The sequence below is a fragment of the Eucalyptus grandis genome, chromosome 9 (genome assembly GCF_016545825.1).
Source record: "Eucalyptus grandis isolate ANBG69807.140 chromosome 9, ASM1654582v1, whole genome shotgun sequence".
In the NCBI taxonomy this organism is placed as follows: domain Eukaryota; kingdom Viridiplantae; phylum Streptophyta; class Magnoliopsida; order Myrtales; family Myrtaceae; genus Eucalyptus; species Eucalyptus grandis.
In genome coordinates, this window is record NC_052620.1 from 29,600,216 (window position 1) to 29,612,079 (window position 11,864).

Consider the following 11,864-nt stretch of genomic DNA (forward strand, 5'->3'; position numbering starts at 1 on the left):
GGTTGTGATGTAAATGATGATTGGTATTGCGAACCAAATTTCACACAAAGAATAGATTCATCTTCCAATCTTAAGAGACCAGCCATTAATGTTAGGGCTCTAAAATTGGAAAGAAATTATCTCTCAAAGTATGGTTTCACACGTGATTCCTAGACTTTTTGCAAACAAGATTCTAAATATTGTATTGCTCAATCAATCCATTGAAATTAACTATTCGATGTGCTTCATAAGAAAACAATAACTTGGGCCAGGCAAACAATTATTTTATGACAATTAGCATTGATTGGGTATAGATGTACATTCCTTCAAATAGATGGGGGCAAAAAGACAATCTAGACTTTGGAGATTACTAGATTGGACACGAAACACAAGTGTCATGATTGAATTGAATGAGGGATGCAATGTTATGCCCCTCGGCAATGGGAAAGGTGAGACCAGCGCATGAAAATCTTGTATGTCAATGTGACTTGTTGAAATCTATTTGCATCCGATTGAAAATGACAATCAATACATGTGGTGTTGATGTGTACCACAAAAGGTACATTTTATGGCATCCAAGTTGAATTTGTCAACCACAAATGATGTGCCCATGGGTATTTAAGTAAACTACCCATTAAATGTATCTAAGTGCATTTATTTGCACCGAACTACAATTTATCACGTCATTTCACATATTAACTCTATAGTATTATTTTTCTCAACATTTTGCCGCGTGTCGATTCCAATTCCACATATAGTTGAAATTCATCATCATGAATCCTACCATTAATATATGCAAAAATGACAAGAAAAAAACTTGTGAAGATAATGGTATCCTCATATGAAAAAAAATCTATTGTGTGCAAATTTCAATAATTCAATTAATCAACTGAAAAATAGAGTGTAACGAATCATCATGTTCCGAATATGTACAAACATATATCAATGAATATAAAAAGTATCAAAACATATCTATATGGGGCAGCAGCATCTATTCCCCCAAGAAGCATTTTAATCCTTTATTTCGAAGTCACCGGGCCCTTACGGCCATGAGCGGATGAGAGGGACCCTAAACCGAAATTAAGAAAAGATAAGTGGGTCCATTTTAATAATGGCGGGGTCGCTGCGAAGCGAACATCAACTTTTTCTGTTCCTGACCATATATTTTGTTTTTTATTCTATCCTTCGGTCCACCATAACCGGATATTTCGATTTTGCACCCCCCAAGATACCCTGACGTAGAGGTAGACGCACGCAGCAGCAGTACGGGCCGCCGCCAACGTGCGGAATTCGGAAACCTCGACAAGCGTCGAGATCGCCCGCGTCGCGGACCACCGGAAACCCGCCGGCCGAGACCTAAAAAAAGTCAAAGTAGCGAGGCTCCGCCGATCCGATTGGTGGAGACCCTGCTCGTCCCCTGGTCGCGCGAGCAGGCGATCCCCGCACTGCACGAGCCCGCACCACGTCATCGCATCGCAGCGCATCGCCCGCCGGAGGCGGCCGAGATAGTTTAGTTTGTTTGTGTTCGTAGCGGTGGGGCCCACCTGTTAAGGACAGGGTTTTGGGTTCGGGTTCGGGTTCGGACTTAAGTTTCGAGTCGGGTCGCCAACATGGTTTGACCAGAAAGTCTTCCGTGGCATATTTTGTTTGACCCTTCTCTAAAGGGGCAGTTTTCGCTCTCGGTGGACGCCACTTCAATGGCCGCCGTCATTGACTTTATAGTAGATTTCATAATCACATCACATAAGATGACATTCCGATCCCTTGGATTAGCTTGGATTTCCACATCCTGAGATTATTATTGCACGGATTCAGAGGTTGTATAATTCAGTAAATTTATAAGTCAGCATGCAATTGAATCAAACCGAATTCAATGTCATAAAAAGAAAGAAAAGATGAAAGTATCAAGTCTTCACCTACTTGAATTAGTCGGTTCCAATTTGGTCTGTCTTTTAGAAAAAAAATGTCAATAGAGAACTCACAACATATAGATGAAACGTGCTCGTCAATGCGAAAAAAGATAAAAGAAGAAGAAGAAATTTCTTACCTTTTGCACTTTGACGTACAAAATCAGAAACGTGTTAGGAAAATGAAGTGGTTGTTTTTATTTTTTTTTATTTGAGAAAAAGAATGAGTTGAATTATGAAGTCAGCCGTTGCGCAATCGTGGAAATATGGGAGCTGGGCATTGATCGGTATGACTATCACTCCCTCCTAGGAATGAACATTCATCGAAAAAAAGAAAAAGAAACATGAATTGATAGGTAAATGGCAAATAGCCAGTTGTTCTAAGTGGATTACTACATGAACTAGAGCTTCTAGCGAAATTATTTTATTCACCGTAGTTTGGATTAACGAATCTTGACATACCGAAGCCCCCTCTTTGATGAAATTCCAAAGGTTGGAAGTATGCAGCCTTTTTTCTCATTAGGGAGACAGGCAAATGCGTGCGCGATTCGTTTCGGGTGGAACTCACTCTCAAGCGATTCAAGGTCTCTTAGTACAAGTCTGAAACCTTCCTATTAATCGTCGGTCTTGGAAAGCCTTGGTTCTTTTGTAGTGTAGGTTTGACCATGCCACGATATATGATAAGCCCGAGTTTATTCTCACTAGCATCGTGAGTAGGTAATGGTGATAGGCCTGCTCGACATGAAGCAGTAATCACAGCTCAAATCGAACATTTCATCACTGGTATGAAACTTTTACAATGATGTCAACAGGTCGAAGAGCACAATTTGACTATTTTTAAACATAAAAAAAAAAAAAAAAGAAATACCTCCTGCTTTTATTTTTCGAATCCGCACGGTCAAAGGGCAGAACATGCTCTTTTCCATCTTCGACGACAATGCACATTGACGAGCAATCATTCCGAAAACACCCCAACCGTCTTCCCCGCGCGGTCCATGTAATGATGGAAGGTTAGTTGAACTCGTACCTCTTAACACAAATTAATGGGAGGTTGTGGCAGGTGGGGCCACGCGTCACGCGTGTGGTTAAAGTCTAAAAACCAACCGATTCGTCCGCGATGCCAAAAGGGGGGCAACTGGTGAGTGACTAGCCAAGCAACTACCCACTTCCCCCCCTCCTCAATCACGGCTACCTACCTCCGTTCTAATTTGCCAAGCTTGTCCACTGAAATCCGTGCCTCCGTTGACCGAACCAGGAGCAACCCCACATGCAACTGATCGATCATTCAGAAACTTCTGACCTCGGCTTTCTCTTAGATCTCTCACAAGTCACAACCACATTTAACATGGGAGTACGCACCGTTCGATCCCCTTTTTTTGTATGACAAACCGGATTTAAGAGCGAATAATTTTCGCCGTTTCCAAGATAAGCGAATATCCTACCTGCTTTGGAATTGCTCGCCTCCAAGAAAGATTTTGCCAAATGTGACTCACATCAGTGGACCCTGATACTGGAGCATTGCTGAAGGCCAGAGAGACTTGTTACATCTCTTTACCGCCCCTGAGGACTAGGGTCCAAAGATGAAGCTAATACTGTTCACGCTTGATAAGTGTTCCTACCTGGGGGAGTCCAGACTAACGACAGGCCTCCGATTGGTAGGAGTAGAAAAAATCCATCCACCATCGACCACCATCCACAATTCCAGGGACATCAGGTCATTGCGGTCTCTGGCGGAAAGGAAAACGGATCCAACTGGTACCGCGTACAGGGCCATACGTAAACCCAACTTGAGAATCTAAATTGAAACTTTAAATGCGGTGAACAAAGAGAGGTCGCATGGCCATAATCTAGGGAACCATATGGATATACACAACCAGAAAAGGACACAGTTGATTTACAATAAACATGATCGAAATACAAGGGTCTCTCCATTAGGAGAAAGTCACTTGGTCAGTCACTTATGACATCCCTCTTCAATTCTGAAGGATTCTTCCTATAACCCATCCTCGACTAAGTCACTTTCAGAATTGAGTGCTCAGTTGCCCACAATAACTGGTTCGAAGTGTCACGATCGATGAAAGATACCCTGAGTTAACTGCACCTGCACCAAGATCAGCATAATCTGAGAAAGGAGTAAAACTAAAAATCTTGATGTGAAAGATATCGTACAGGGGAAAAAGAGAGTTTCAAGGGAATACTCAGGTCTCAATTCACATTTTAAGCCACTTTGGCTTAACAGGCTTTTTATCAGCAGGCTTGCGCTCTTGGACAACAGGCGGAGGAGCTGGCTCTACAGGCTCTGGCGCAGATTGAACCGGCTCTACAATCTCAATGTCACGCTCCAAGCCTTTCAGAGCCATGACATACTCTTGAAGGAAAGGACCCATCTCAGCAGCTGCTATATCCTCATTTGAAACTGACAGGGAATGACACAAAGACCATATTAGCATTCCATTGTCAGAGCACTCCCACGTAATCTACCATTGATGTCACAAGAATCAATGAGCAACGGATTAACAACATCCAATCTTGGTGAAATAGCCTTTTAACAAATTATTCAATTGACATCGCCACAAACGTGCAGCGGTTGGTAGTTCATGTGAGTGGGTCATCTTTCAGCATGTGTTAGTATACCCAAGGCAGATTACCAAGAAGGACCTGTAAATGTGCTTAAGCTTTGAGGTGCTTAGAAAAAAGTGAACTGCACTCGGGGCAGTTTCGGATCACTTAGGCACACAGTAAAACTCAAATTTGCTTCTTTAAAACAGCTTAAAGCTGAGCCACTCTAAATAAAACATGAAGAAGCAACCCGTGGTGAGCATAAAGAAAAAGGAAGATACTACATTTGAGGTCAATAATAAGCACACGAACCTTTCTGGGTGTCATATGAAAAATAAACTATTGCACCAGGAAGGAAGCCAGCAGAGTAAAAGTCCTGAGACAAGTCTTTTATTTGCTTCTTGGGTGGAGCAGTATCTGAAACATGATCAGATATTTGCGTTATGCTTTAGCTTCCAAAAACACATTCTCGAGACTTGAATATCGAAATCATTGAAATATTGCAAATTAGTTACATCAATGGAGCAAACGTACATATATAAAATGGCAGTTCAGGTTTAGCTACCACTTTCTCGAGGAGAACAATCAAACTCTCTATTTTCTCTGACGGATGAAATGTAGCCTCTAGTGTATGATTATCAGGAAACCGTACCCTTATAACAGTCTGCATCACAAAGCTGAGGGATTTTAGGGGTATGTTGCACAAGTAACCAATATAACAGAAGCTATATATTGAGATTACAAGCTACACATAAAAATTGAGCATCAAAAACAAAATCATAAGGGGCACTGGTAGAGTAGATATTAAATCACCTTTGTTATTCTTGAGCGCCGTGTTGCCTCTTCTGCTTCTCGGAGTTTTTTAGTCTTTAAATATTTTTCTGCCAGTCATCCAACCAAAAAATCAACAACCATAAAATCAATTATTTTTATTAATGTGAACATACTAGAAAATGGAATTAGAAAGGAACTCTTTTATCAAACTAAAATTTCAAACCACCAATAGCAATAATGTGAGAAAACAGCACTCCAAGAGCGCACACATAATCGCAGAGAACATATTCTCCACTCCATCCTAATTTGTATGGCAGGCCAGGGATTCAATGTCCGAGAAGGAAACATATCTGTAACTCTATACCCCAGTTGATTAGAAATCAGATGTCTTTTTCCCTAAACATCCAAAAGGCACGCTATCCTACCAGTAAAAATTAAAGCCTCTTCCTCTATTTGCACAATTAACATGACTTATTGCTGGATAATACCTTCTTTTTTGGTACTCAAAAGTCGGTGATAATCCTCTGCAGTGAACTCATAGAAGTCATCTGTTTCATCTATTGTAAAATACAGTCAGACAAAATACCTGGACAGGTAAAAGATACATAGCTTGAACTGAAAATCAGTTGGTAGAACTTGTTCTTACCAGTATCTGGAGCTGCATTTTCTGTCGAAGAACTTGCTGAAGTTTCAAACACACGTATTTCACGACCAAATTTTTCCTTTATTTCAGCAAGTTTCACCTGAGATGAGCTACAACAATCAACCAGATTGCACGCAGCAAATCCAAGATATGCAAAATATCCTCCTCACACAATATAAAAGATTCTTAAGCCCTTCCTTCCATAGATGATGTGTCATGTGTTTAGTTCTGCTATTGACAGTCATGCCAATTTATTTGCAATGATCTTAGGCTATACGAGGTATCTAGTGATACTGGGTGTTTGATAAAGTAGATACAATGAAGTACTCGTCGTCATGTATGGCCCTTGTCTAATTTAAATCAGAGCAAGAACACACATTTAATCAGGACTGGAAGTGGAATAGACAATTGGCAAGAAACATGTTTAGAATGTCACATTCTGCTGATATAGATAAGAAAAGGCAAGGGTTTTAACCATTTGATGAGACAAATAGCAAAAGCCGTAGAGTATTCAAAGGTCTGCAAAAGAAATAAGGCCTAGAATAACATTTCTTATCTCACTTTTGTAGAACATAGTCCAGTACAGGGAGTTGATTGGTTCAACGAATGAATACGACCAAGTTATCTTAGAGTTTGGAACTTTAAATTAATAAGAGACGCATTTGAGATTTGTCTCTAAAGCAACAAAGACTGCACAACTCCATAACTCTAGGCAAGACACAAGTCAAATCCAAAGCACGAATCAGATAGCTAGCCATAAGCTCATGAACTTTAGAACCACTTGCACCATAGATTTTCCCTCACAACCTAACTGTCCTCCTATCCTGCAACGAGTCAATTCTTTGTCTCATATGCCTACGCTCTATGCAACTGGCCTACCCGTATCTCTTCACTTCATATAGTACTTGACATTAACCAGTTTTTTTTTCTCTTCCATGGATAGTTCTAGTTAGCAGGAAGTGCTAGAGTTACACTTCCAACCAATGCCAGAGAATGTTCACAAATTTTTTTCGCAAATCACCACACTGGACACGGACCGGTGATTAGATACAGAAGCAAACAGCATCGACAGTGCATTGTCTAATGCGACAACCAGACAGACGACGTGTTCGCCCATCATGCCCTTTCTTTGATTCATCCCTGTACACACGAATACAGAACCCCCACCATCTAGCCAGGTCGAAACAACCCCCGTGAACTAAAGCGGGCAACTTCCTCAAATTCTCTTTCCCTCTCTACTGGCAATGCACCTAAAAAAAGCCATCTTTACTTCTCACTATAAGCAATCGACAATTCGTGAAGCGAATTACCACCGATCGAGCAAAAACCCAAGAAGCGCCACAATCGCAGCTTCGATCCATCACCGACCCAAGAAAGTAAACGAAGAACCATCACAGACCCAGCATCAACATGGAGAAAATCGAGCGAGAGAGAGAGAGAGGACCTTTGCGGGTTCAGCTTCCATGGGGTCGGGGATGGCGAGTCTCCTTCTCTTCAAAAGCAGCTGAGAAGAAGAACCATCAACTATCATCACATAACCCAGCTGAATCGAAACGGAGAATCGACGAATCGGGAATCGACGAATCGGGGAATCGGGGAATCGGGGAATCCGTCCCGAGCATAGACGTGGGAATCGTGCCCGCTTGCCCGTGAGCTGGGGAATATGCTTCGCTTGCTTTCGCGTTCGCCTTTGCCTTTTTGATCCCTTTCTTGCCGTGCCTGGGCATCAAGTTGGAGACAGCACGTGCCGCGGCGGGGAACACGCGTGTTGCGGCGTAGGATTAGGTCGGGGCCAGTTGGGCTTCTTGGGCTACCAACTCGTTCGGGCCAAAAGCCCATTGATTCAATGGGCTTTTGGGCCCCCCCGACGTGTTGGGTTGGGATCATTAGGGTCTCTAGCTAGTCGAGTGGCCCGCTATCCGATCCGACTAGACTTTTGTACGCCCCCCTCTCTCGCAAATATACTTAAGTATATAAAAATATATGCCATAAAATAAGATCAGATAGTAAAAATCGCATTATCTTACACCAGGTAATAATTTTTAAACACGCGATGAGAGAATTCCAAAAAATGCTTATTCAAATGCTTTTCTTGTAAGGATTAAAGGTGCGCTTAATTCAGCATCTCCAAGAAATTTTTGACTCCCAAAGCCCCTTTGATAAATATTGAATCATTTGACAACTATTTAAATGAGCTTTTTGGCTAAATACTGATTTTGGGAAAGTTGAAAGCCCAATACTAGTAGGGATTAATATTGGGCTTTCAATATTTAGTCAAATACCGAAACTAATTTTTTCCTTTCTAAACTATCCTCACCAATTTTTCAAAATTTTGATTTTGTTCATACTTTTTTTTTTTTTATTAAAAAAAAGAGACAACCCTTTGATAGTTCGGGGCTATGGTTGTTGGCGAGCCAAATTTGGCGCTAACACCCATTGATCGAGGTTGCCCCAAGTCGAGTGACCTTGAGCGATGCTCGGCGAGGGTTGCTTGACCCACGTGGGGCACAACCCAAGCGATTGCCGTTGTGCGACCCTCGCAAGACCCAAGCGAGGGTTGCTTGAGGTTGTGAGACCTAGGCAGTAGTCGCTTGAGTCGCGTGTCGCCTAGGTCGAGCAACCCTTGCCAGGGGTCACTTGAGGTCATGCGATTTTCGGTGGCCCTCAGTTGGGTCGCGGCCTTAACCAACAACCGTTTATGTCAAATTTGGCTTGTTGGCAATCGTAGCCTTTTGCCGCCAGCAAAGGTTTGACTCATTTTTCAAATATATATATATATATTTTTTCAAATATATATATATATATATATGTAATATAATACATATACCCATTGCCAAACACATATTAACCAAACACAATTTGCATTTCCTCAATATAGTTTTGACTTTTAGCATTTTAATTACACCAAAATCTCATTTGCAAAGTTGAACAAAAATCACCCTAACTGATCATCAAGTATGTATTAGCCCCTAAAGTCTATAGAATATGACCAAGGAAGTGATCCCAAATTCTAGCATGTTACTGTAGCTGTGACGATGAATTCGTTAGCATTTGATCTTGGGGTTTCATGTGAGTACAGTGACGTGCAATTGGTATGATAACTTATATAAAACGCAGTTGCACCATTAGCCTTAGTGCCCCTCCCGGCACTGTCGCTTCTCGAAAAATATAAAATTATTGCATTTTGTCTTCCTAGCTCAACGATGCGAGTTCCAATCATTGAATTTACGATTCTTATCGTCGTAATTATTAGTAGAGACTCGTATCTTCGAATTTAAAACTGATTATGACCAGCGAGATGGAACGAAACACCATTCGAGCTACAAACTCCGGACCGTCATAATGCGAGAACATGCTTCGGATAGAGACCCGCTTGTCGGATATGAGCCGCGCTGTCCTCTGTCCTTAAGGAAATTGCTGAAAAGCCTTTGTCTTGACTCGTGCGTTTTGCCTTCTCTCGTGTCGTGCACGAACGACTAGGGGACCATTCGTTGTAGCCTACGATTCAAGCAATTCATAATGTGCCGTGCTTCATCTGCCACCTTCATCCTCCAGCCATTTCCAAACTGATCAGAAAACTTGTTAACAAGAACCCACTTGGCTTTTACGCATCGACATGCCGTCTTTCTCATAACGAGAGTCTAAGTTACATTGAGCACTAAAAATGATCTATTGTCTCATGACTTTTTTCTCGTCCTAATCAAACTTATCATACAAATATTAATACGAGAAGGTGTCTTGTAAGCACCTGTTGACACAAGCTGGTCAGTGATTCATCACATCATGTGCAATATGTGATTTTGAGGACTGAATTACTTCACATTAGTGCACTAAACAAATTACTCATCGATACAACCCTCGCCGTAAAAATTCAAAAGTATTATCGATTCACCATATAGTAATCCAAAACCGAAGTAGGATAGGAAAAAATATCATAAGCACGCCATGCATGTCGGCAAACTTTTCTTTAGAAGACCGAAATTTTTAATTTTGATTGGTTTACTTTTTCACACGGTGCCTCCGCACATAACCGTCATACAGAGTAGTACCTTTCCAAGCAACGGGTGATCATCATCGACGGCCCCCACTTGCCTGGGCGAATTCGGACTTCGTCGTTTCCGTAGTTCTCAGTTTTCCTCTTTTTCCAATTTTCCTTCCATTGTAAGCTACCCAAAAATGAAGAGTTCAAAAGAGTGGATATGGTAAGGGAAGCAAAAACGAAGTCGCCATGGTCTGGTGAAGTTCGGGTGACAAGTCACTGTTGGAAAAGAGACGACCATCTCCCGTATCCAGGAATAACTACCGGACCGGAGTCTTTTGCAAAAAACCAAAAGCAACGGGGCAACGGAAGCAGCGTTTTTATGCTGAATCTGTGGACCTGGGAAAGGGACAGGCTGAGGAGTAAAGAAAGGTGAAAACCCAACAGAAAGTCTCCATTGCACGAAGAAGACGAAATGGAAAAGCAAAGCTAATCCAGAATCATCAGGCCGGCAGCAGTTGAAAACCGGCTCGAGCCGTTTGCCGGCGTTTTCCCAAATTCAAATTCACGAGATCGGCCAGCTGCCGAACGTGGCAGCCTGACCAACGGGGCTGCGCCGGGGTCAACGCCCCGGTAAAAAAGGTTTTGTTTAATCGTCAAATCGGCCTGGAATTTTTTTTTCTAGAGAAATCGAGAGTATTTCAAGGTGAAAGATGGAGTAGATAATTGAAACGATTTGCGTTGCTTGTTCAACATGTCTTTGAAAAAGAACGGGAAGGTTCAAACAAATGGGAGATTGGAGGTTGTCAAGACATACCTAATTTGTATAATGGTCATTCCATACAATTAGCGAGACCTCATATCTAATCAGGGGCACGATCATATGCCTAGCGCGTTTAGATTCGATCATTTTGTAAAGGAGATTCGATATTTCAAGAAAAATGACTTACTTCGGGCTAAGGCCTCTGAATCGAGACCAGATTTCTCAATTTACTCTAAATGAATTGAATAGCAAGATGAAACTCTGGATATAGCTGGAGCTTAATCCATCAAAATTAGATCTTGTCATATGCCTGTCCTTTGCAAACGGGGGGAAATGAAAGTCAAAAGGAGCACCAAGAAATCATTTGCTGAAGAACAGAAAACATAAAGGCATCTGCACGTCTTTTTATGCGCTTTTATTTTTAAATTGCGGTAGGACAAATTAAAAATCTCAAGTCCACAGTTTAAAGACTTACAACTAGACTTAAGATTTTTAAAAAAGTCGTGAGAAAATTATTCAGGACACGTCTGGAAAGAAGTCGTTGGCGGATTCTTTTTATGTACTTTAGATCGCATGACTTATGGGGCCGATGTGATTATCGTTTTTTTTTTCACTTTCTACTTTGTTTTCTTCACTACTCTTCGCCCGTGACTTGACTTTTGTAAGAAGTCAAATGTTCGTAATTTTTTCAAATAAAAGAAATACCGTGCTTGGCAATCTTTTTGTTTTTCCTATTTGCATAGTTTTGAAATTAGAACTTAGAAGTATCATTTTAAATTTTAAATTTTGGAAGGAAAAATTACGATAATGTATCTATAAACGAAACATATAACTAAAATGACATTATCTTAACTATGTTAGCGCCATCTAAAATAGAGAAAATAATAAAAAAATCATATCCACATTATATGTCAATTAAATTGGATGAAAATAATGTAATGACTTGATTATATAAATTTGATAACTTTTAAGATTGAATTAAGTTTTATGATTTGGAATGTAGTTGAAAAAAAAAAAAAAAACAAGGAAAGAGAAAGAGGATTCGTACATAGGTTGCGAGAGGAAGGGGGCGTGGCAAATTTCACGGAATTTCAAATTTGCCCCAGCTAGACCCACCGTTCTGGGGGCGGCCGGCAATTAACCGGTTCAGCAGGGCCTCAGATTTGAAATAAAAAGTTCCAAGAAAATCCAAATCGCATTTTTTTTTGAATAGAATAACCAACCGGAGTAGGAGAAAAGCAAGAGAAGAAGAAGAAAGAA

The 11,864-nt window shown here is 41.0% G+C and overlaps 1 protein-coding gene across 2 annotated transcripts; it reads right to left on the reverse strand.

Moving 5' to 3' along the window:
- Positions 1 to 3,663: 3,663 nt before the first annotated feature.
- LOC104419172 (plant UBX domain-containing protein 1) lies at positions 3,664 to 7,568 on the reverse strand. 2 transcript variants are annotated; one of them, XM_010030742.3, is made up of 8 exons: positions 7,307 to 7,568; positions 5,866 to 5,962; positions 5,708 to 5,776; positions 5,259 to 5,326; positions 4,980 to 5,109; positions 4,758 to 4,862; positions 4,085 to 4,302; positions 3,664 to 4,008 (listed from the first exon to the last, which is right to left on the reverse strand). In XM_010030742.3, exons 1-7 carry the CDS (start codon positions 7,391 to 7,393, stop codon positions 4,097 to 4,099), a joined length of 762 nt encoding a protein of 253 aa, XP_010029044.2. In that variant the 5' UTR covers positions 7,394 to 7,568; the 3' UTR covers positions 3,664 to 4,008; positions 4,085 to 4,096. The 2 variants fall into 2 exon arrangements, with proteins under 2 accessions (XP_010029044.2, XP_010029043.2); XM_010030741.3 differs by having other exon boundaries at positions 3,705 to 3,987; positions 7,307 to 7,567.
- Positions 7,569 to 11,864: the final 4,296 nt, after the last annotated feature.

Excerpts from the sequence above, each read along its gene's own strand:
- LOC104419172 (XM_010030742.3), bottom strand. The coding sequence starts at position 7,393 with ATGATAGTTGATGGTTCTTCTTCTCAGCTGCTTTTGAAGAGAAGGAGA. Across the intron at positions 5,327-5,707 it reads TTTGAGTACCAAAAAAGAAG|AAAAATATTTAAAGACTAAA; the intron begins GTATTATCCAGC and ends GATGACTGGCAG. Across the intron at positions 5,110-5,258 it reads GGCGCTCAAGAATAACAAAG|ACTGTTATAAGGGTACGGTT; the intron begins GTGATTTAATAT and ends TTTGTGATGCAG.